The sequence below is a fragment of the Dendrobates tinctorius genome, unplaced genomic scaffold (assembly GCF_039654945.1).
Source record: "Dendrobates tinctorius isolate UK_male_01 unplaced genomic scaffold, ASM3965494v1 ptg000171l, whole genome shotgun sequence".
NCBI lineage: Eukaryota > Metazoa > Chordata > Amphibia > Anura > Dendrobatidae > Dendrobates > Dendrobates tinctorius.
Genome location: NW_027361838.1, coordinates 15,811,759 through 15,837,788, shown reverse-complemented (window position 1 = coordinate 15,837,788; position 26,030 = coordinate 15,811,759). Strand labels below are relative to the sequence as shown.

The 26,030-nt window shown below is 42.2% G+C and overlaps 1 protein-coding gene across 3 annotated transcripts in view; it reads right to left on the bottom strand.

Moving 5' to 3' along the window:
* LOC141053827 (uncharacterized) overlaps positions 1 to 26,030 on the bottom strand; it is a 124,928-nt gene that overhangs the window by 61,570 nt on the left and 37,328 nt on the right. For 2 of the 3 annotated variants that reach the window (XM_073550929.1, XM_073550931.1), the window contains exon 2: positions 6,379 to 7,044. In XM_073550929.1, the coding sequence (XP_073407030.1) occupies positions 6,379 to 7,044 (666 nt within the window). Of the gene's footprint in view, positions 1 to 6,378; positions 7,045 to 10,375; positions 10,427 to 26,030 lie in introns of those variants that run through there. The other variant, XM_073550930.1, reaches the window with a different exon arrangement.

Below are 26,030 nucleotides of genomic sequence, written 5' to 3'. Positions count from 1 at the left end.
TCTCTAAAGGTACTGTCACACTAAGCGATATCGCTAGCAATATCGCTATAACTTGTGACGTTATAGCGATATTGCTAGCGATATCGCTGTGTCTGATACTTACCTACGACCCGCTCCCCCGCTGGTTATCGCTGATCGCGCGAGAACGTCCTGGACCGCTTCTCGTCGTCAACTTCCTGCGACGCTTCCTGTGGAGAGACGAGCGACGAGCGTGGAGCTGGGCGGGAGGACGTCAGGATCGCCTAGTGTGACAGGTGAGTAGCGACCCCCATCCCCAGCGATGTCGCTGGTGAGATCTGCCTGTCTGGCAGCTCACTAGCGACCACTTAGCGATGTACCAGCGATCCTGACCGCGTCATATCGCTGGTCGGGATCGCTGGTACATCGCTAAGTGTGACAGTACCTTAACTCATCCAGGGAGGCATGGGTACAAATCTCAGGTATTTGCAGACCAACAACAGTTTACATGTCCAACAATTGCAGATGGAAGCAAACACAAGCAGCCATATGCAGGAGGATCCTGGAAACTGGTGTATGCAGCAGAAACTCAGAGTGAAGTAGTTGGATCTCCATACAGGTTCACAGGAGCAGGTACAATGCCAGGGAGCAACCAGGGTCAGGAGCTGGACACAGGGCAAAATACTCTAGCACAGTCTAAAGGCTGGGGTGGAGTTACAAAGCAGGAAGACACAGGGTACATGAGACAAAAGACACCATCTTGAAAGAGGGCAGTAATGCTCAAAAGGTAATCAAAAACGTTCAGAGTCCTGACATTACTCCCTCCTTAGAAGCAGCCTCAGGACGATCCTGGACCAGGTTTCTCAGGGAATCTCTGATGAAAACAAGAAATCTTCTGTTGGGCATTGAGGTTTTCCACAGGTTCCCAGGAGACTTCCTCAAGGGGATACCCCTGCCATCTTATCAGATATTGGAGCAGATTCCTCCGAATCCTAGAATCAATAATTTCTTCCACCACAAATTGTTCGCGCCCATCAATCACGACAGGCTGTGGACGTGGCACAACATATCCCTGGAAGGTGTTAGCAGATACAAACTTTATTAAAGAAACATCGAAAACTTGGTGTACCTTCATAGTCCTAGGCAGCTGCAGACAGCAGGCCACAGAGCTCACAATACCATTGATCTTGAAAGGGCCGATGAATTCCTGTCCAAGTTTCTGTGAATACTATTGAAGAGAAATAGCGCAATAGTGCATTATCCAGTGAAGGTATATCAATTTAAAAATAATACACTCACCAGATGGAGCTTGTAATAAGCATGGAGGATTCGCTGCTGCAGAAACCACAAATCCACGAGGGACTGCCATAGAAGATGCAGGATAGGAAAAAAGTGGTCAGACAATCCGCGCTGCGAATCACTATGAACAATTATTACAGTGGTCTTTATTCGACGCGTTTCAAAGTTTCACAAAACTCCTTCCTCAGGAAAAAACCACCTGGTGGTTTTTTCCTGAGGAAGGAGTTTTGTGAAACTTCGAAACGCGTCGTATAAAGACCACTGTAATAATAATTGTTCATAGTGATTCACAGTGCAGAATGTCTGACCACTTTTTTTCCTATCCTGCAAGTTTCTGTGAAGAAACATTCAATTTTAGATCTTTAGTGAATAACCACATGGAATCTCCTACCTTAAACATGGGTGCCGGTTTACAAGAGATCTGCGGATAGATTCCATAATGTAGCTGAGCTGTGGTCAAAGATTCCTTCAGAACCTCCATCTAGTTCAGCCTATTTTTGGTGCAGCTGTTCTGCATTGTTGATCCTGGGGAAGGCAAAAAACCCACAGAGTAGAAGCTAATTTTCTCCATAGGGAAAAAAATTCCTTCCCCTAAGCTGGGTCAACCATCTATCTATAATATTATGTTATTCGCAACCTTCTATACTGTTACTCACAAGAAAAGCATCCAATCCTTTCTTAAATTCATTCAGTGAGTTGGCCATCACTGCTTCCTCAGGAAGAGAATTCCAGAGCCTCACTGCTCTTACCGTGAAGAACCCTCTTCTATTCTGGTGCAGAAATTGTCTTTCCTCCAAACGAAGAGAATGCCCCCTTGTTCTTGTCACAGTCCTTGGTACAAACAGTTCATTGGAGAGATCTCTGTATTGCCCTCTGATATACTTGTACATATATATTAGGTCTCCCCTAAGTCTTCTCTTTTCTAGAGTAAATAGACCTAATTTTGATAACCTTTCGGGGTATTGTAGTGAACCAACTCCATTTATCATTTTAGTAGCCCGCTTTGAACCCTTTCAAGTTAGTTGGAAGCCTAGGTAAGAAACTCGGATGGTAACCCAGATTGGCAAAGAAAGGTGTGAACTTAGTGGAGGCACTATGAGAATTTCTATATGAGAATTCAGCAAACAGGAGTAACTTCAACCAATCATCCTGGAGATGGCTGATGTAGCATAATAGGAACTGTTCCAAAATCTGGTTGGTACATTCGTCTGGGGTTGAAAAGCAGAAGAAAACCCCTTCCAGAATCTGGAGGTTAATGGCAATCCATGGTCAGAGATTATCTCATTTGGCAACCCCATGCAGCCGAAAAACATTCTGTATCACCAAGTTCACTGTATCCTTGGCTGAGGGGAGGCCGGTGCATGGAACAAAATGAGCGGCCTTAGTCAAGCAATCGACCACCACTAGGATCTTATTCATACCCCCTGAAGTAGGTAACTCCACAATGAAGACCATCGAGATAAACCCCCATGGGCGGGACAGAACAGGTAATGATTGCAGAAGACCCATAGGTGACACACGAGGAGTCTTGTAACGAGCACATACCTCGCAAGAAAGAACATAGTCCTTAGTATCCTTCAGACAAGTTGGCCATCAGAAAAATCGGCTTAGGAACTCGTGTCTTCTGTACCCCCCTGTGACCAGCCAACTTGGAGTCATGGACCAACTTGAGGATCTGAAGACAGACGGCCTCGGGAATGTAGATACGTCAATCTATGAACCACAAGCCACCCCTAAGGACAAGACTGATATCAACAGGTGGATTGACCAGAAATAAATCATCATCATAGACTTCCTTGAACTCCCTCCACAAGTCCTGATCATGGATAACTCCGATGAAGTTGGCATCAGATAGAATGGTCTTAGATGTGGCTCCAGGTACGGAATCCCCAGCATGGATTCGGGATATCGCATCAGCTTTCTTATTACGAGAACCTGGAAGGTACGAAATGACAAAATTAAATTGATGTAAAAAAAAAAAAAAAAAACTTCAACGAGCCAGATGAGGAGAAAGACATCTAGTGGATCTAAGGAAATCCAAATTGCGATGAACAGTTAGCACTATGATCTGTTGTGTGGCTCCTTGCAGATGATGCCTCCATTCCTTGAAAGCTGCAGTAATAGCACATCGTAGTTCTTGTCTGCTGAGGCAAGTCTATGGGAAAACAAAGCACAAGGATGTAGCAGACCTTTCTTTCCAGTTCTTTGGGAGAGAATAGCCCCCAAAGCATTATCAGAGGCATCCACCTCTACAAAAAAAGGCGCTGCTGGGTCTGGGTGGATCAGCAGCAGTGCAGAGGTGAAACAAGTCTTAAGTCGATTAATAGTTTCTTGAGCCTGTGATGACCACTTAAAGGTCTCTTCCTCCTTTGTCAAGGAAGTAATGAGACGGATAATGTCAGAAAAATTTCATATAAAACATCTATAGAAATTTGCAAAACCAATAAAACGTTGGACCTCTTTAACGTTCTTGAGTACCAGCCAGTCAAGAATAGCTTGAATCTTACCAGATTCCATGTTCAACCCCTGGGGAGAGATGACATAACCTAAAAACTGTATCTCATAACGATTGAACTCGCACTTCTCCGGCCTGATATACAGATGGTTCTCTTTCAGACGTTTTAAAACCGCTCTGACATGTTCTTCATGTTCCTGTAGAGAGTCAGAAAAAAAATAGAATATCGTCCATATAGATCACCACAAACTGGTCCAATAAATCTCTGAAGACATCATTAGCAAGATGTTGAAACGTCACAGGGGCCCGAATGGCATCACCAAATATTCAAAGTATCCATACCAGCATCTGAATGCTGTCTTCCATTCATCCCTGGAACGAATACGCACCAAATTATAATCACCAAGAAGATCCAGTTTAGAGAACACCTTAGCATGGCTGACTCTTTCCAATAATTCGGGAATCAAAGGCAAAGGATAAAAAGATTCCTTATGGTTATCTTACTGAGCTGCCGATAGCCCACACAGGGCCCCATCCTTCTTTTTTACAAAAAATTTAGGTGACCCTGCTGGTGAGGAAGAAGGATGTATGAAGCCTTTGGCCAGATTTTCATCAATATACTCCTTTAAGGTTTGAAGCTCAGGTGCCGCCAAAGGGTATACGTTACCAAAAGCAATAGCTGCCCCAGGAAGCAGCTCAATGGGACATAATGCCTATGTGGAGGAAGATGATCTGCTCTCTTCTTGTCACAGATGTCAGAGAACTCTTTATATGCTGAAGATAAAGTAAATACTTGTACAGGAGGTTCCGTAGCCGTGGACTCAGGTACAGCTTCAGTTAACGCCGAGTTGCTCCTTGTTGGTAAACTAATAGCAAAGCCACAGAAGAGGACTAAAATCCTCCAAAAATGAAAAAAAAAAGCAGAAGAAAAAAAAAAAAAAGGCGGCACCGCCTACCTGCCCAGGTCTTTGAACAAATGCACTACAGGATGCAGCCAGCCTATGAAGCAAGATGTTGGCAACACAGGTGCAAAATACTAAATAGACAGCCACTCACAAACTACCCATTCATGGAGGGGGTGACTGCTTAGTATAAATTTTCACAATAAAGGCCTGTATAGAACATGGTTCACACAATGGGAATGCATAGTGTCTGGTTCTCAGCCTATTAGTAACGCCCATATTATTCGATTAGGCAAACTGGCCTGCACTCTCTCAATGCATACCAGAGTGAACACCCCAGTATACAAGACCAAACATGCTGGGCTTGGCTGCACCCTGAAAAATATAGTGCACAAAATACATATAAATAGTGAGGTATCAGTTGATATTAGAGATGAGCGACTTTGCCTTTTTTAGGGTCTAGTCGGGTTTCATGAAACCAGACTTTCTCAAAAGTCGAGTCGAACTATAGGGAAAAGTCGTGAAACACGAAAACCAATGCAAGTCAATGGGGAGAAAAGTCAGCAGTGAGTGGAGGACTGTAAACACACCTGGCATGAATTTTAACCCTAGAGGCGGCGAAATCTCTCTCTCCCTCTTCTCTCTCTCCCTCTCCCTCTTCCTCCTCTCCACTTCTCTCATTGGCTGAAAAAAGTCACGTGCAAGCATTCGGCGAAACCCGACTTTGACTCTTGGGTCGCCGACCGCATGGCCAACTTCACACCGTGGTCTGGTTTCGCTTCATGAAACCAGACTTTGGCGAAAGTTGACGACTTTTGAATCTGACCGACCTGTTTCGCTCAACTCTAGTTGATCTTTTAACCAAAATATGCAAGCTCGCAACCCACGTCAAGGGTCCCCACACTTGCGAGTCCTATCACTAAACTAATAGCAAAGTCCTGGGCAGGTCAGCAGTGCTGCCTTTTTTCTCTTTTTTTATTTAATTTTTGGAGAATTTAGTTCTCTTTTGTGGCTTTGCTATGAGTATGTGGCAGATGATCCTCAGTCTCGAACAGCCAGAAGTAGTGGTGCCAGGATCTGGCCAACAGCAACAGATCCTAGCCCTTCCAAGACACAGCATGACTCAAACATGAGTCTTTTTCCTATCTACCTCTCTTAGGATCAGCCGTCTGGTTGGGAAGAGATGCTCACACCCATCCCTTTTACCATTTGTTACATGTAAACTCAGAAAATGTCTAAATGGAGAAAGCCCCCTGCAGAGAGGTACAAAAACACACATGCCCCCACCAGATTACAGGACAAGGAATGCTAATGGAGTACTTGATTTCTCTTGAGTGGCTTATGGTAAATAGAGGCTTACTGGGGGTCAAACACTGCTACAATGGCTATCAACATGGAGGCAAGTAAAAAAAAAAAAAAAAGCAAAAACAAGAAGATTAAGAAAGGGAAGAAAAAATAAAAAAAAGGACTAGTCAAGGCTGTGACTAGTGTTGAGTGAACAAGCTCGGATATCATCTTATCCGAGCCCGCTATGGTGTTGCCCAAGCATCTGGGAGTGCTTGTATATTATGCTCTAGTCTCTGTAGCTGCATGATTTTTGGCTGTTAGCCTCAACACATGTGAGGATTGCGTAACAAACAGGCAATCCCCACGTGCATGCTCAGATAACATGTTATCCTAGCATGTTCACTCATTAGTAGCTGTGACATCAAGTGGTTAAGCTATACGTTACAGTATAATAACCTAATATAAGTGGATACCTACCTCATCATTAGTGACAGGAATCGCAACAAAGTAATTTGGACGGAGTCTTTTATCACTAGAAATGTTAGGAACATTATTAATTTGCACATTCGAGTTAGTTTCTCCTGAATCTTTTGTTCCATTTTCTTGAGAGGAGTTATGTAGGATATCACATTCCATTTTAGGCTTGTCCGCACCTTCACTTGGTTGACAGTTCTCATCGCTTTCCAACTTGGAGTCATGCTTGTCAAGACGTTCTTCTTTAATGTCTAACTCTATAGTATGCAGTAATGGTCCTTGCGCATGGCAGTCTTTATTAATAGATAGTTTAGTATCTTCTGTGACATAACTTTCTAGTGTCATCTCTCCAGCTGTTGGGATATCATCATGTAATTGTGGTGTAATATTGTGAACGTGTTGAGTCTGATATATTGCCTGTGTGGTTTCTACGTTACATACTTTTCCTTCATCTGACAGAAGTTCAGAAGACCATTCTTTATCTTTACCATTTTCAAGATTTTCTTTTCTAGTGTTCTGTTCAATGTGAGTATTCTCTTGAGCAGTAATCAGAGTTGAGGAACTCCCCTTTTGTTTTACACTAGGACACTGATACTTTCTAAAGTACCATTTTCTTTTCAAAAATGTTTTTTTCTTTCTTTCTTTTATTGGTTCTTGAATTAATTTTAACTAAAATAGAAGCAAACAGGAATAGTTACCAGGTTAGTCGATAATACAAGATAGTGCACCAAACAACTACAAATTTCAGTATGTGGTTTGGAGTTATAAGAGTGTGCTCAGGTGTTGAAAAACCATGAGTTTTAGGCAAAAATCACTTCTGAAAACTTTTTTTTTTTGAGGGAAATTATAGTTTCTTTTCACAAGGCTGTTTTGGGCTACGTGCACACAGTTTCTGCTCCAAAAATGCATTGAAATCCTGAGCAGTAACGGCATAAATCCTCCTCCAAATCTCAAAAACTTGGAGCTTTTTTTTCTGCCCACTTTTTGCTCCGGAAATTCAGCAAAAGGACTGTATGCACATACCCTTTAAGGATTTTTGAAGACATTGGAAAAAGTTCTCTTAAGGCTAGTTTCACATTAGTGTTTACGGCCGCAGTGTCGGGCTGCGCACGGCCGCCGCTAGCCCCGCCCCCTGCCGCACCTACGCCGGTAGCTCCGCCTATGGATGCATGCGTCCCCTATCTTAAGCGCTGGGGACGCAGGCCATGCGCAGTTTGCGTTTGGCGGCGCATACGTCCTTTTGACGCTGCGCCAAGTGCACCAAATTGCAACCTGTTGCATTTGGCGCTGGTCGGCGCAGCGTCAAAAGGACGCATGCGCCGCCAAATGCATATTGCGCACGGCCTGCGTCCCCAGTGCTAAAGATAGGGGACGCAGGACACATGCAGCGGCCGTAAACGCTAATGTGACACTAGCCTTAAGACATTTTTTTGCAGCTGTTCGTTTGGACAATTTTCCTTCAAAATCTACTTCAATGAACGACAAACTTTTAATTAGAAACTCCTTTAAAAAAAATATGAGAACATAACCTAATGGCATGTGCACATGTTTCTTTCAGTCAGATTTTGCCTGGAAACCACATGAATGAGGGCCCCAAAACAAATTAAAAAATGCACAGCAATGCAAAAATGACATTGCTGTGCATAAGTTCAGTATTTTGTCACTTCAAGTGCTTCAGTGCTCAGAAATAGTGAATCAGTTAAAACTAGTAACATGTTTGCTCTTATGGTTTGGAAGCCACATACTTTATAATTAAATAGTTAGATGCCAGTGTCAGAGATACACAAAAAAAAAAAAAAAGCAGCGACAATACTACCAACTAAGCCACTTCAAGATGCTTTTTCCTGAAGCAGCTTTGCATAGGAGAACCTTGCTGGCTAAGTCATTGGAATAAAGATATTGTGTGCACATACCTTAAGAGAGTGCTATACCTTCTCATAGCTGGAGGAAATCTACTGCTGTAAGTCATAGGTTGTCAGCTTGTACGTGTACCCAATGAGCCATGACTCAAAGTAAGGTATTTGTACTATTCTCATTCTGTACTTTTAACAAAAAACAGCATATTCACATTGCCTTGAGAGTATTTTCATGCCATTTAGAGGAGTTGAGTGCACGTGATTTAAAAATATTGTAAAAACACTATTCTGGTCTATATATGCCCCACAAGAAATTAGTGTGTGGGTACTAATTTCAAAGTATGGACAGGAAAAGGGACATTTAATTTTCACTATTGCAATGCCCTAGCTATGGGCGGTGCTTGCACAGCTTGATTTCACAGTGAGGCTTCAGTAAAATGGCACCAGAAGATCTAGGCTCGCTAATCTTAATCTGTGCATGCGCCAACACCATTTTCCTGAATACTGCCAGATTTGTGCAAACATCACCCACAGCCAAAATGTCACAGGCACGAAATTTGAATAAGGCTAGAGTCACACTAGAGAGGAATACGGACAAGTGCTATGCGAGAAAAAAAAAAAAAAAATCGCATAGCACTCGGACCACTGTTAATCTATGGGGCAACTTCCATCATCATTTTTTTTCTCAGCCGTATTATACGTGCGAGTGAAATCGCAGCATGCTGTGATCGCACTCGTATATCGGCCAAGACTCAGCAATGCAAGTCAATGGGTGTGAGGAAAAAAAATAAAAAATTGCACAGCACTCGCACCAGGCAATTCATGTCCGGCTACTGTAAAATCACACTGACAGCTCACAGAACAATAGAGATTATATACACACACACACACACACACACACACACACACACACACACACGTCAGTGACACACATTATATTATTTCACGGGGAAAAAATGGCTGATTCCCCCTATAATTTATAGCCAGAAATAGCTATGCAGACAGCTGAGAGCTGATATTTATAGACCAGGAAGGGGCCATGGATAGTGCCCCCCCGGCTACAAACAGCAGGTCTCAGCCGCCCCAGAAAAGGCAAAGGTGGGACTTTCAGCCGTCAAAATCGGATGGATTTTTTATACGTTGAGTGTGACTCCAGCCTAAGGGAGAGGATAAAGACACCAGAGATGCCGTGGCAGAGTCAAAGACCCTACCCACAGTTCTTCCCCAATGCACAAAGACCAAAACCTCGAATTAGGATTTTAAAATAACCATGCTGTGGATTTCTTCACTGAATCTACCTATTAAATAAGTATAACAGCACCAAAATGGGCATCGCTTTAGTTAAATATGCATAACCCTGATGACAGGCTCTCTTTGAAAGGTTCTGCAAAGTCATCCAATATGTAGCGTGGCATAATAATAATGTTCTTAATGAAAAAAAAAAAAAGCAACAAAAACATTTTCTGCTCATAAGTTTTGCATAATGATATAAGGATTGGATGAACATTAAATATTTTATAACAAATTAGCTTTGAATGCTCATTTTTTAAATACATTAGGACAAGACATGAGCAAAACAAACAAGGTCTGAATTGTCCAGCTCATGTGGATTTTCCCAGTAAAGTCGGTTTGCAGAGATTCTGTGTAAAGCCAGGATCATACATGCGAGAAACTGACGAGTCTCGCATCTTAACACCCGGAACCTGTCACCCTCAGATCCCGCCCCGCAGTGTGTTATGATGTATTCACACTGCGGGGCTGGGAATCTGGCACCTGTGCAGTGAGGATCTTTGCGCCTGTCCCCATCTCCCTCCTCTTCTTTCCTCCACCATAATACGTCGGAAAGAGGCGGAGGGAGATGGGAACAGGCGCAGAGATTCTCACTGCGCAGGCGCGAGATTCCCAGCACCGCAGTGTGAATACATCATAACACACTGCGGAACGGGATCTGTGGCCTCTGCTCCACACAGGTGCGAGATCATTACATCATGACCTGATGTAAGTTCCCGGGCAGTGCGCACGGTGCATGCCTGAGAAATGTTTGCAGAGCGCAGGCTCAGGGCAGGAGCAGAGGAGGCGGTGCATAGAGGCAAGAGGAAGATTATGAACGGCCGCAAGGCAGTTAACACGGGGAGAAAACATACCTCCATGACACAATAGAAGAGCCACCTTCACAGAATGCAGCCTTAGTGCTGCTGAAGGTGGCTCTTTTACTTAAAAAGGACCGGTGGGTTGACAGGTTCCCTTTAACAGATGGTGTAACAAATTACAAAAAAAAAAAAAAAATGAGCAGCAAAGCATTAAACCCTTAAAACCCTTAAACCAGAGGTATTTTTGGTTTTGCATTTTCATTTTTTGCTCTTCCCAGTGCCATAACTTTTTTATTTTTTGGTCAAAATGCCAATGTGAGGCCTTGTTTTTTGAGAGACGAGTTGTACTTTTGAACAACATAATTGGTTTTACCATGTTGCGTAATAGAAAACGGGAAAAAAATTCCAAGTGCTGTGAAATTGCAAAAAAGTGCAATTTTTTTCACCATGTTCACTAAATACTAAAATTGACCTGCAATTATGATTCTCCAGGTCATTATGAGTTCATTGACACCAAATATGTCTAGGTTCTTTATTATTTAAGTGGTGAAAAAAAATTCCAAAGTTTGTTAAAAAAAAAAAAATTGTGCCATTTTCCGATACCTGTAGCGTCTCCATTTATTGTGATCTCGGGTTGGGTGATGGCTTATTTTTTGTGTTCCAAGCTGACATTTTTAATGATACATTTTTGATGCGGAAACAATCTTTTTATCGTACGTTAAAACTTAATCCTGGCATTTTTAATTTTTTTCTCATTACTACCAATTGGGTTAATTTTTTTTACATAGATAGAATTGGGCGATTCTGAACACAGGGATGCCAAATATGTGTACATTTGATTTTTTTATGGTTTTATTTTGAATGGGACGAAAAGGGGGTGATTTGAACTTTTATATATTTATTTTATTTTTTTTAACCCCTTCACTACCAAGGGTGGTTTGCACGTTAACTACCGGGCCAATTTTTACAATTCTGACCACTGTACCTTTATGAGGTCATAACTCTGGAACGCTTCTATGGATCCCGGTGATTCTGACATTGTTTTCTCGTGACATATATTGTACTTCATGTTAGTGGTAAAATTGCATTCAAATAACTTGCGTTTATTTGTGAAAAAAATGGAAATTTGGCGAAAATTTTGAAAATTTCGCAATTTTCCAACTTTGAATTTTTATGCCCTTAAATCACAGCGATACGGCACACAAAAAACTTAATACATAACATTTCCCAAAATGAAATTGGACTGCAAGACTTATTGTGCAATTTGTCCTGAGTACGCTGATACCTGATATGTGGGGGGGAACCACTGTTTCGGCGCATGGCAGAGCTCAGAATGGAAGGAGCGCCGTTTGACTTTTTCAATGCAAAATTGGCTGGAATTCAGATCGGACGCCATGTCACGTTTGGCGAGCCCCTGATGTACCTAAACAGTGGAAACCCCCCCAAGTGACCCCATTTTGGAAACTAGACCCCGAAAGGAACTTATCTAGATATGTGGTGAGAACTTTGAACCCACAAGGGCTTCACAGAAGTTTATAACATACAGCGGTACAATTAAAAAATCATATTTTTTCCACAAAAATGATCTTTTCACCCCCAATTTTTATTTTTCCAAGGGTAACAGGACCCTAAAAGTTATTGTGCAATTTGTCCCGAGTATGCTGATACCCCATATGTGGGTGTAAATGACTATTTGGGCGCATAGCAGAGCTCGGAAGGGAAGCAGCGCCATTTGACGTTTTTGGCTAGAATTGAGATCGGACACCATGTCGCGATTGGAAAACCCCTGATGTACCAAAACAGTGGAAACCCCCCACAAATGACACCATTTTGGAATCTAGACCCCCCAAGGAACTTATCTAGATGTGTGGTGAGAACTTTGAACCCCCAAGGGCTTCACAGAAGTTTATAACGTACAGCAGTACAATTAAAACATATTTTTTCCACAAAAATGATCTTTTCACCCTCAATTCTTATTTTTCCAAAAGTAACAGGACCCTAAAAGATATTGTGCAATTTATCCTGAGTACGCTGATACCCCACATGTGGGGGTAAACCACTATTTGGGCGTATGGCAGAGCTCGGAAGGGAAGCAGCGCCATTTGACGTTTTTGGCTGGAATTGAGATCGGACACCATGTCGCGTTAGGAAAGCCCCTGATGTACCAAAACAGTAGAAACCCCCCACAAATGACACCATTTTGGAAACTAGACCCCCCAAGGAACTTATCTAGATGTGTGGTGAGCACTTTGAACCCCCCAGTGCTTCACTGAAGTTTATAACGTCCGGGAGTGAAAATAAAAAAATCGTATTTTTTCCACAAACATGATCTTTTAGTCCCCATTTTTTTATTTTCCCAAGGGTAACAGGAGAAATTGGACCCCAAAAGTTGTTGTCCAATTTGTCCTGAGTACGCTGATACCTCATATGTGGGAGAAAACTACTGTATGGGCACACGTCGGGGCTCGGAAGGGAAGTAGTGACGTTTTGGAATGCAGACTTTGATGGAATGGTCTGCGGGTGTCATGTTGCGTTTGGAGAGCCCCTGATGTACCTAAATAGTGGAAACCCCCCACAAGTGACCCCATTTTGGAAACTAGACCCCCTAATGAACTTATCTAGATGTGTGGTGAGCACTTTGAACCCCCCAGTGCTTCACAGAAGTTTATAACGACCGGGCGTGAAAATAAAAATATCGTATTTTTTCAACAAACATCATCTTTTAGTCCCCATTTTTTATTTTCCCAAGGGTAACAGGAGAAATTGGACCCCAAAAGTTGTTGTCCAATTTGTCCTGAGTACGCTGATACCTCATATGTGGGAGAAAACTACTGTATGGGCACACGTCGGGGCTCGGAAGGGAAGTAGTGACGTTTTGGAATGCAGACTTTGATGGATTGGTATGCGGGTGTCATATGCGTTTGGAGAGCCCCTAATGTACCTAAACTATTGAAACTCCCCACAAGTGACCCCATTTTGGAAACTAGACCCCCCACCGAGCTTATCTAGATGTGTGGAGAGCACTTTGAACCCCCAAGTGCTTCACAGAAGTTTATAACGCCTGGGCGTGAAAATAAAAAAAACATTTTTTCCGCAAAATTATATTTTTGCCCCCAATTTTTTATTTTCCTAAGGGTAACAGGAGAAATTGGACCCCAAAAGTTTTGTAATTTGTCCTGAGTAGGCTGATACCCTACATGTGGGGGTAAAACACTGTTTGGGCACATGGCAGAGCTTGGAAGGGAAGGAGCACCATTTGACTTTTTCAACGCAGAATTGGCTGGAATTGAGATCAGACGCCATGTTGCCTTTGGAGAGCACCTGATGTGCCCAAACAGTGGAAACCCCCAATTATAACTCCAACCCGAACCTCAACACACCCCTAACCCTAATCTGAGCCCTAGCCCTAACCCTAGCCCTAACCCTAACCCTAGCCCTAGCCCTAACCCTACCGGGAAAATGGAAATAAATACATTTTCTTTTAGTTTTATTATTTTTCCCTAACTAAGGGGGTGATAACGGGGGGTTTGATTTACGATTTATGGCGGTTTTTATGTTTGGCGGCTGTCGCATGCTAAAAGACGCTTTTTATTGTAAAAATAGTTTTTGCATCACCACATATTGCGAGCTATAATTTTTCCGTATTTTGACCCACTGAGTCATGTGAGGTCTTATTTTTTGCGGGACGAGTTGACGTTTTTATTGGTACCATTTTCGGGCACGTGACATTTTTTGATCGCTTTTTATTCCGATTTTTGGGACGCAGAATGAACAAAAACCAGCGTTTCATAAATTTCTTTTGGGGGGGTGCGTTTACACCGTTCCGCGTGCGGTAAAATTGATAAAGCGGTTTTATTCTTCGGGTCAGTACGGTTACAGCGATACCTCATTTAGGTCGTTTTTTTATGTTTTGTCGGTTTTTTGCAATGAAAACTATTTTATATAAAAAATAATTATTTTTGTATCGCTTTATTCTGCGAGCTATAACTTTTTTATTTTTTTGCGGATGATGCTGTATGGTGGATCGTTTTTTGCGGGACAAGATGACGTTTTCAGCGGTACCATGCATATTTATATGCGTCTTTTTGATCGCGCGTTATTGCACTTTTTGTTCGGTGGTATGATAATAAATCATTATTTTTTGCTTCGTTTTTTATTTTTATTTTTTAAGGGGTTCGCTAAAGGGGTTAACTAATGGGACAGTTTTATAGGGCAGGTCATTATGGACGCGGCGATACCAAATGTGTACTTTTATTGTTTTTGTTTTTTTTTATTTTGAAAAAATGGATTTATTGGGGAATATTTTTTTTTTTTTTACTGATTTATTTAGCGATTTTTTTTTTATTATTTTTAACACTTTTTTTTTTTTTTTTTACTTTATTACCTTGTCCCAGGTGGGACATCACTGTCCTGTGACAGATCGCTGATCTGTCACATCACAGATCACTGTGACAGATCAGCGATCTGTCACAGGCACTGCTGCAGACTTCCTCATGCCTGCGCTTTGCAGGCAGTGAGGAAGTCAGCTCCCTGCAGGCCCCCGTCGCCATCTTGGATCCGGGGGCCTGTAGGGAAAGAGCCCCCCGCAGCAGCGCTGCACATTGCGCTGCCGTGGGGGGCTCAGGGAAGCACGGAGGGAGCCCCCTCCCTGCCGATGCTTCCCTTTAACCCCCGGTACACCGCGATCGCGTTTGATCGCGGTGTGCAAGGGGTTAACGTGTCGGGGGCGGTCCATGACCGCCCCTGACACATTGTGCCGGGTGTCAGCTATGATAATTAGCTGACACTCGGCCGCGATCAGCGGCGCTCACCACGTAGGCGCCGCTGATCGCGATGACGTAATATTCCGTCCATGGTAATTAGGTCCATGGACACATGGACGGAATATTACGTCAATTGTAGGTAAGGGGTTAAAAAAGCTTTTTTTTAACTTTTTGCATGCTTTAATAGTCTATATGGGAGACTAGAGGCGGCACTTGTCCGATCGGATCTCCTACATACAGGTGATGATCAGATCGCCTGTATGTAGCAGAATTACTCACTTGCCGTGAGCGCCAACCACCGGGCGGCACTCACAGCAATCAGTCTATGACAGCTAAAGAGGTCTGCAGGAGACCTCTGATTGTCATGCCAACCCATTGGTGACCTGCGATCATGTGACGGTGTCACTGATGGGCTGGATTTCCGGCACGCTTTTCGGAAGCATGAGTTAAATGCCGCTGTCAGTTTGACAGCGGCATTTATCGGGTTAACAGCCACTGGTGGGTTGCTCCAACACACATTCCGCACCTTTCCCAGCACATAACAGGATGTGAGGAGCAATCTGAAGGTTGTTGTAGATTGAACTCAATGATACATCAATAAGAAGCAAATGTCTAAGCATCCACTAGTGAAGGCTGCAGAAAACCAGTAAAATAGTCCTATACCTCTGTTTAAATTAATGGTGGTGATGGAAAAACTAAAAAATAATGAATAATATTTATTAAGGTAGCTTTGAACCAACAGTAGCAATGGAACATATATAGAGGAGAAAATTACAGTGAGCACGCCCATTTTCCTTTTTGCATTTCTTCCTGACTTTAGTTGAAACATTTTTTCAAAAGCCTGCATCAGAGACTGTTTTCCATTCCCCATAAAAACATTATTGGCTAAATGGGACAAAACAAATGTAATCTATCATTTTCTGTGTAACAACTCCTAACCAGCAGGTGCAGAAACCATTCAGTGAGTGTATTTAGCGCTAAGGTGGTCTTTTTTTCCTAGACTCATCCAATAGATCCTAGACTCAAATTTTACCTAATTATCCTAATTAGTTAACGTTTTAATGAAAAACCTTTATCTTTTAGTTGCAGATTGCTAGAGATCAATTATTTGTGCCTCAGGAGTGTAAAAGGAAGATTAATTATAGAAAAACACATAGGAAAATACAACTCAGACAGAAAAAGACAGTTCATGCTTTCTGGTATGAATATTGAAGACTGATATTTTGACATACTTTCAAACACTTTTGAAATGTCTTCTTCAAAGAATGGAAGTTCTAGCAATTCAGATTCTGCCTTGAAACAGATGCACATTCCTATGAAGAAGAAAGTGAATTAATAATTCATACGCTCTGTACTGTGGAGATAGCTACATCTTATTAGCAAAGGAAAAATCATTAAATCAACAATCTGATACCATTTACTTCCTTCCATGTAGAAAGGCAGATCTAGATACTATGCGTAGAACTTAAAATATCCCCAAAGGCCAAATTATTGCTGGTGATCGACTTATTTTGCCAATATGATTCTCTGCTGTAACCTGGGTCTTAATGGACTATACCGTAATTAAATATTTAGAAACGTGCCTTTGCATTGCGAAGAGATAAGTATTAGAAAAAAAAATGATTTCTGCATTACTTCTGAGTAATAAATAATAATCACAAAAAATCAAGCATAAATCACTTGTTTGGAAAAATTTAATGTATATCACATGGGTGGTACACAGTAGAGCTTCCATTCACAATGCAATAAGTGAAATATGTGATAAATTGTTGCAGTTTTTACTCTACAGAAATGTCATAGTTGAAATGTCCTTGTACCTTTAACCTGTACAGTACCTTTAAGGCCATCCTTAAACGTCAAGGGAAAAAAAATCAACCACATTTAAGAAAATTAAACTTGCTCTATCCATTAATTGCTATAGTGCCGAGGTCAGACTTGCGAGAAACTCTGACGAGTCTCGCACGTCAATACTTGGCACTGCCGCCACCACTCTGATTGGCGCATTCAGCTGCATAGAAATACATGCAGCTGAACGCTCCGCTCCCGAGTGCCAGTGGCAATGCCGGGTACTGACGTGCGAGACTCGTCCAGGTTTCTCGCAAGTCTAATCTCGGCCAAAGGCTATGTGCACACGCTGCGGTTTTTGCTGCAGATCCGCTGCAAATCTATGCGATCTACAATCTGTTGTGCACATGCTGCGGATTTTTAACTGCGGAAAAGCTGCGGTTTTGAATCCGCAGAAAGAAATGACATGTGACTTCTTTTCTGTGGATTCTGCTGCGGTTTACCATCTCCTCCACTGTAGAGGTGATAAACCACAGGGGAAAACCGCAGGCCAATCTGCAGGTCATTTTACCTGCGGTTCCGCAGATACAAATCCGCAGACCAATCCGCAGCGTGTGCACATAGCCTAAGAGGGACTTATGCCTTAGGCTGGAGTCACACCAACCTGCGCAAAATACGCTCCGTAATTTACATGCGTAATACGGATGAATGACCCCTAAACAGTGCTCCGTAGGTCATCCGTAAGCAAGGTGAGGTCGCGTATTTTGCGCATGTGTGCATCCGTATGTAATCCGTATGGCATCCGTATGCAATCCGTATGGCGAGATTTTCTCGCAGCCTTGCAAAATGGACATTTAACGGTTTTGAGGCCTGCAAACAATTTAAATCATTAGCCTGCACCCTATTTAGACACTCAGAAACAGGTGGCTGCCTACATTCTGTACATTTGTCACCTTGCTTTCACGAGGTGTGTTGGTGTTCTTTGTGCAGCATGCCAGAGGGTCTGCGATTCAATACAACTGAGCAGGTTCTCTTTACCTGGCTTTTGTCACGGCGCTTTGGGCAACCATATCCTGTGATAGTGGATCCGCGGAGGAGGAGACGCATGTGGGTACATCCACTTTTGAGGCAACGACTCACAAGAGGTCATTTTCACCGCCTCTATTATTCTCTGCGGGAGCATCCGGAGAAATTTTACCAGTACTCTCGTATGAGCATTTCCACATTTGATCGCCTCTTGGAGACAGTGCGCCCTGGGATCACCTTTCAGGACACAAGGATGCGCAAAGCCATATCTGCAGAGGAGCGACTTCTACTCACAATACGGTATGTACTACACAACCACATTCTCTATGGTCATAATGTGTGTGTTAATTTATGTTTTTTGGCCTTCTTGGACAAAGTTTAATGCCCTCATCTTACTCAAAATATGTTTCACCTGACACACCAGAATGTTACATCTAATATTTCCTGCATATCACTTAGTCATTGTGCCACCAAATATGTGTGTGTTGTTCTCTCTCATTTCCTACCAAGTTTGGTAGGCATGTAAATGTTTTTTTTTTACTTAAGTCATTCTAAACTGTACTCTTTCTGTTGTTCTACAGCTTCCTGTCCACTGGCCTGTCTTATGCCACCCTCCACCATGAGTTTCTCATTGGAAAGTCCACCATTTCAGGCATAGCGAGGTCTACATGTGCACAAATCTGGACAAGACTCCAAGTGGTCATGCCCGAGCCCAGGATGGAAGACTGGTTAAGGATTTCAAGGGACTTTGAGGAGGACTGCCAGTTTCCAAATTGTATTGGGGCCCTGGATGGCAAACATATCAGGGTGCGTAAGCCGCCGAACTCAGGCTCCCAATTCTTCAATTATAAACAATACTTTTCTGTTGTATTGTTGGCTCTGGCAGACCCTCATTACAAGTTTATAATTGTTGACATTGGGGCCTATGGAAGGACGGGAGACTCTAGAGTCTTCAATACTTCCATAATGGCTCGGCGGCTACGCACCAACCAGTTGGATCTACCACCACCACGCCAGCTACCAAGCTCCCCCGAACATTCAGTCCCTTATGTCCTTGTGGCAGATGAGGCCTTTCAGTTATCACGCAATGTAATGAGGCCATATCCCCGGCGCAACCTTGACCACAGGCGCAGAATTTTTAACTTGCGCCTATCACGTGCTAGGCGACTGGTGGAGTGTTCCTTTGGGATTCTTTGTGCCAAATGGCGGGTACTCCAGTCTGCCATTCAGTTGAGTGAGCAAAATGTGAATGAAGTTGTGAAAGCCGGTGTTGTTCTGCATAACTTAACCAGGATACATGATTGTTCGTCCTCTGATGGTGTTGTGCGTAGGCCGGACAATGTGCGCAGGGTGAGACCACCTATCAACCCTCAACGTAGACCGCTCTCTGGCCTCAAAGTGCGTGATATTTTCATGAATTACTTTATCTCACCTGAGGGGGCTACTTCTTGGCAAGAGAATGCTGTGTCTATGTTATAATTTGTTTCTTTAAAAGTGTGTCTAAATATATATTACTCAAGCCTTTATGATTCTATGAGTGTTTCATTGCATTGGTTGGTGTCTGTTAGTATGTTGTGAGGGATTGTGAAAAATCACACAGAGACGTTAACTAGAGTAGACAAATTTTTAGTTTTGCCCATTTTTTTTTTGGTTTGCTTAAAGGCAAACATAATATTGCCATAACACAAATTTGGCAATGGCCAAAATGACCCTTTGTGCCTTCTTTAACTTGGTGTTTAATTAACATAACAGAACAAAACAGCAACAAACATTAGGCAATAACAACATTGCTGCATGCCTAGATTAACCTTGATTTGGCAACAAAAGGTGAGCTCCATCACCAAAATAAAGGCAACAAGATAACACTCACATTTCCTCATAATGTTAGCCAATCATAGAAAGATTCCACCATGACAGGCAAGGCTACCTCACATCTTTCACACAAATATTACCTGTCTGTAGAACAGACAATATTTAAGCATGCTATACTGGAAAGGATCAAAATACAAAACTCACTTGTTAAGACATAGAGAGAGCGTGATATTCTGTATGCTGGTCGCCTCGAATTTTTTGACTAGAGATTGCTAACAAAAAAGGTGACTACTTAACTAAGGCGAGCACGCCTTTCCTATGCGTTAGCAAGTGAGTAGTGTATTTTCATCCTTTCATTTTACAGTATAGCGCATTTAAATATTCTCTTTTATACACACATGTAATATCTGTGTGAAAGGCGTGAGGTAGCGTTGCCTGTCGTGATGGATTGTTTCATATGTTTGGAAAACATTTAAAAATGTGAGTGTTAAATTATGTTCTAAATGTTGGTGAAGGAGAACACCTGTTTTTAGTTTTAGATTAGGAGCACCAGTTACATCTCACTGGACATCTCCAAACATTAGAATCATAAATCCTCATATGTAGGGGAAGGGGAACGTGGATGACCAGCCTGTGGGTGCTGCTGGACATTGTGGCTAACATCGCCCTGTGTGGGGCCATACTGTTGCCCATGATGCTGTAATTGGCCAGCCTCCTGGGCCTGTTGGGGATACTGGCCAGAGTAATGATGATGGTGAGGGGCTTCTTGTTGGCTATGGTAGGCCCGTGGCTCATACCCACCAACATAGCCAGATCGTCCCCAACCAGGTTGGGACCAGCCTCCAACACTGGGTGGGTACAAGTGGCCATATTGGTGGGGTTGGCTTGAGGAAGACATTTGGGGCTGCGGAATAGAAGGATGGGTAGGGGGAGGAAGGGCTTGAGGTGCTGGCCCACGTATTAGGGGCTGTTCAGACCCTGCTTGAGCAAGCATCTGTGTGGATGGTCTCATGCACATTAAATTTCGTGGTGAGAGCTGCCACCTCTCCAGAAATTCAAAAACCTCATATGGGGTATTGGGGGGGGTGCTTGCATCAAGCAGGATCTGAATACAACCCCTAATACGGAGCCTGACCTCACGGGTAAGGGCACGGAGATAAAGGGTTAGGCTACGTGCATAAGCCTCCTCACCATCATCTGTAGTGACTCTGGACAAATAATTCAGCACCCCTGTGTCGACACTGGTCCTGCTCTCTTGAATGGTGACCTGGCGCCTTCTTCTTGTTCTAGAGCAGCCTGTGGGGAGGACCTGATCGGGGCAGTTGGGCTGCTGCTCAAGTTGCCCGGCTCTTCCAGGATGGGTGAGGTGGCAGCAGCAGACCGTCCTGGTGGTGTGGTGTGTAGGCCAGCCATTGTGTGGTCTTGTGATGCCTCCTCTTCAGCTATCCTTCTTGTAGGGGGAGAAGATGGGCCAGCCACCTCATCCCCTACAGGATCTATAATTGGCTCTGCCTCTGAGGCCATTCCTCGATCCGTAAGGTTGGATTGAGTTCTGTTATGAAATAGAACATAGGCAAAAATACATCAATAATTTTGTCCCTGTAAAGTATTTGTGTAATGTTTTTGTGTCATTTGGTGTGAGGTATGTACTTACGGTCTCAGCTCCAGAATTGGGGCGAGGAAGTTCAGCCGGTCATAGTATATATATTTGCGCTTGACATGTCCAGCATCCCCACTCCTGGACCGCTGCTGGCGTTCCCGGCGGTACTGGTCCAGGATGCTTCTCCACCATTTCATCACATGTTCCACTGCAATGTGACAGGAAAGATTGTCAAAATCACATATTTGAGAGGTCACATTTTCTAACAGTAGTCTAGGCATGGGGCCTTCTGGGGGTGTGCGTTCTACCCATGGTGGCATATGTAATTGGGCCGATACACATGGTCTCATTAGCTCCACTTAAACTAATTTTAGTGGCTAGGAGGATGAGGAGCTTGTGGCCTAACCCCAAATTATGGCTGTGTGAAGCCACGTGTCACATCCAAATGTAACAGCCTGATCAGGCTAATAAAAGTACATGCACAGGAAGGGGGGGAGCTGATTCTAGATTCATTTTATAGTGCGCGCTAAGGTTAATGATGTTTTTATGGTTGCACTTACGAATTTTATGCTGCTCATCACGTGGTCTGTCACCAAAGTCATGGTACATCTGGCGACAGATGCGCCTCCATGACGCCTCCTTTCTTGTGCGGTTAGCATAGTTTGCATCGTGTGGGTCCCATATTTCTGGATGCTCCTGCACCAGCACAATGAGCATCTCTACATTAATATATGTGGACGCCATGCTGCTGCTGTACTCCGTGGAGGCGTACTTCCTGGATGTCTGGAGCGGTTTTTGAGCTCATTTGCATGTCTAGGCTTCCCGATGATGGATTGGCCCATTTCCTTTTCACCAGCCAAAAGACCTGCGTATTGCTCGCAGGTCACACATGTGTTCCGTGTGTAATCCGTATTTTTTGCGCACCCATAGACTTGCATTGGCGTACCTACGGGCGTAGTACGCTGACAATCGCAGAATGCTGCGACTGGCATGGAGCGTAGGATACGGATGAGAAATATACACCTGGTGCGAGTGACCCCATAGAAAATCATTTGTCCGTGTCTAATGCGTGCTTTTTGCACCTCTCACTCTCCCGTATTACTCGCCAGTGTGACTCCGGCCTTAAAAGGAAAATCTGTCACCAGGTTTTTTTTTTTCTTCCCTATTGGAGAGTAGAAGGATGTAGGGCTACTTGCTGCAGTTTTGATAAAATCACTGCTTTATCTGTTTGCTTTCTTGACACTGACAGATTTCTGTATTCACTGTGCATAGACAGAAAGATGCCAATCAGTGATGAGGTGGGGTTATACAGAGATCATGAATGTGGAGGACTACATAGCAGACAGTTTACTAGTGATAACCTCCTTGGAATCAGGTCAGGACTCAGATTGGATAGTAAAAACTTGGCAACAGATTCCCTTTTAAAAGATTTGCTCCTACCAATACCATTATGTTTTCTGGAGTGTTTAGTTCTAATAGTAACTTTCTCGTTATATAGGAGCTGATATTTTAAAATGTTTCTTATTGTCCTAGAGCTAATGAAAGCAGAATAAGGCTCCTTTAAAACAGTCCTAATGCAGCTCTGAGTGTGACCCTTTTATTTTGTGTCAATAAGTGGATTTGATTCCATCAGTACAAGTATTAAACCCCCTTTCTAAATAATACATTTGAGAAACGATTTCATGCCTTGATTATTCTTGTCTGATCCCATGGTACAAAATACAAAAATAACTAAAAAGGAACTTTTTGCCAAACAAAAAAATATAAACTTGAGGCAGTGACCCACAAAGTTCAAACAGAAAACTCCTTTAATGCATTACTTCATTGCATTAAATGTCCAATTCACACACACAAGTTCACATAATGTGAATGTCCATTTCACAGCACTACATAGCACATGGTATAGTTTAGATTGCAGTCACAAAACATTGTGTGGTATCAACTTTCCATTGTATTATCTTGCTACCACAAAAGTAGTAATAGTATTCTTTGGTGTATTACCCATTAAGGGGTTAATGATACATTTTGGGCAATATCTGTGATTATATTCCTTGTTGTTTAAACAGAGCCCAGTCTCATGGATTTCAAAGCCAGAAAGAGTTCATGGCAAGCTAAGGCCTCAAACATTTTTTAGAAAGGTTCTGGAATTCATCCTACTTCCACCACTTCTAATAGTTGTCATGAGAATATTAAAAAATATAAGAATGCGTTGCATAAAAAGTTAAAAATTTGGTGGACCAAAGTTACTTTGGAGAACTATGTTGTTCAAAAGATCGTACCTAGAGGATTAAGGATTAATATTTTCCCTACATTTGATCTGAGTGACGAAAGTTTGATTGAAAGTTGGATGAAAGCAGCTAGTGCTTGCTCCATGGAATTCATCAGTATTATTATAGAGAAGAATATTTCATCGCTGAAGTGTATTGAAATGGAGAATGAGGTTTTACAAAAGTCCAACCAACAGGAATTGAATGCTGAAAAATTCCAGGAAATGGTTAAGAACCTTGAAAAGGATATTGACAAATGGGAAAGCAATATCAGTTTAAACAAACAGAAAAAATATGAAAGGGATCTTGGGGATTATGAATCCAATAAAATTTTCCGCTGGCAAATGAGAAAAGAATCTGTTAAGAGAAAGTTTTCAAGAAGTTCATCTGTAGTCTCCAATTCCTCCATGAGTGAGGGTGGAGAATCTGCACATGAAGGGAGATATGGAACCAGAACTAGGCAGTTCTATAAGAAAAACACATCTTCAAGGAAATTTGAAAAGAATGTGAAGGTAATAAATCTGTCCACATATGTATTGACGGAGGCGCAAGAGAATGTATTGCATAAGGGACTGACTTTTTCCCCAGCATCCGATTTAGATCCGTTCACAGTCGTGAAAGATCTTCACCTCTTTTCGAGGAAATTGGTCCTGAAAAGGTTACATTTTAAAGGAGGAGGAGATGGAGGATTATCGAGTAATGAGGAAAGACAAGCCTTGGAAGTCTTGGAATCATTGATTGAGGAGAATGCCTCCACTTCTTCAGTAAGTAATAATTTTCCAATCAAAATCATTAACAAATCAAAGAAATTTCCCCCGCTTGCCACAATTCCTGCTGTAGACATTCACTAAAATTGTATCCTCGGAGATAGAAGAGCTGAGAAGGTCAAAAATAGGATGTTTAACAAAATGACAAAAGTGGAGAGGGAAGCCTTGCAGCAGTTAAAAGAATGGGATGATGTTGTCTTCAAAATGGTGGATAAAGGGGGCAACATAGTGATATGGCCCAACACTATGTATGAGGCTCAGGCTTACAAATTGTTGAACAATTCAAGTGAATATAAGTTGCTCACCTATAACCCCATGACCAAATTCAAAATGGAATTGGTGGAGATATTAACAGAGGCATATGAAGACAACATCATCCCAAAAAAGCTGTTAGAGATCTATGAAAAGAGTTGCCCTAGGTTGTCAACTCTTTATTTGATTCCAAAGGTGCACAAGGACCCCCTGAATCCACCTGGGGAGGCCAAATATTGCTGCCAATGAGGGTTTATGTGAAATAGTCTGTGACATTGTTGACCATTTCTTAAAGCAATTAGTTACAGCTGCGTGTAAAAAATTTCTTCTTTATTTCAACATTAAAAATATGTCATCTTCATAGTATATGCCATACACACGGACACGGCTTTTTTTTTTGCGTGTAAAAAATTTCTTCTTTATTTCAACATTAAAAATATGTCATCTTCATAGTATATGCCATACACACGGACACGGCAACGCGTTTCGATCTGTAAGATCTTTGTCAGAGCCATAGAGATACACTGATCTCAGCTGCATATATACTACATTTGATCCAATGACATGCACAAATACAATCACATGACAATTAACTCATTAAAATTACATAGCAATGTACAAAATAAATTAAAACACATGTTGCAAAAGAGAAATATTTATCTTTTCAACAATAATGAAGCATTAGGTCATTTCGTTTATTTAAACCATTCGGGGATCGGACATCTAGGTGATAAATCCAAAAAGCCTCTCTTGTTAACAGGCGTCGCTTTGAATCTCCGCCGCGGAAAGGAATTTTAACCTGTTCTATTCCTTGCACTTTAAAACTCGAGGTATTTCTAGCATGGTGCCTAATGAAATGCTGCGACACAGCTGATATATTACGATTCATGTTATTCGTATTCTCAATATCATGTAGATGTTCCCTAATGCGCATCTTCATTTTTCTAGATGTGCACCCTATATATGATAATTTGCAAATGGTGTAATCTATCTTGTATATTACATTAGTTGAATTACAATTGATATATTGTTTTATGGTATATTGCACTTTATTTGCCGCATCAGAAAATTTTTTTGTGACATTTGCATATCTACATGTTTTGCATTTTGTAGCTCCACATCTGAAAAAACCATTGCAGGTTAACCAGGTTTTATTAGTTTTATTATTGAGAGAAAATAAATTAGGTGATAATTTGTCTCCCAATGTAGGAGCTCAAATGTGTGTATGGCATATACTATGAAGATGACATATTTTTAATGTTGAAATAAAGAAGAAATTTTTTACACGCAGCTGGAACTAATTGCTTTTTCCTATTGATTACACGTCAGTCCAGACGGAGCTCCGAGGTCTGCGGTGAACACTTGGTGAGCTGGCTTTTGTTTGTTTTCATATTTCTTAAAGCCTCTTGTAACACAACTGCCCTCCTTTTTTAAGGA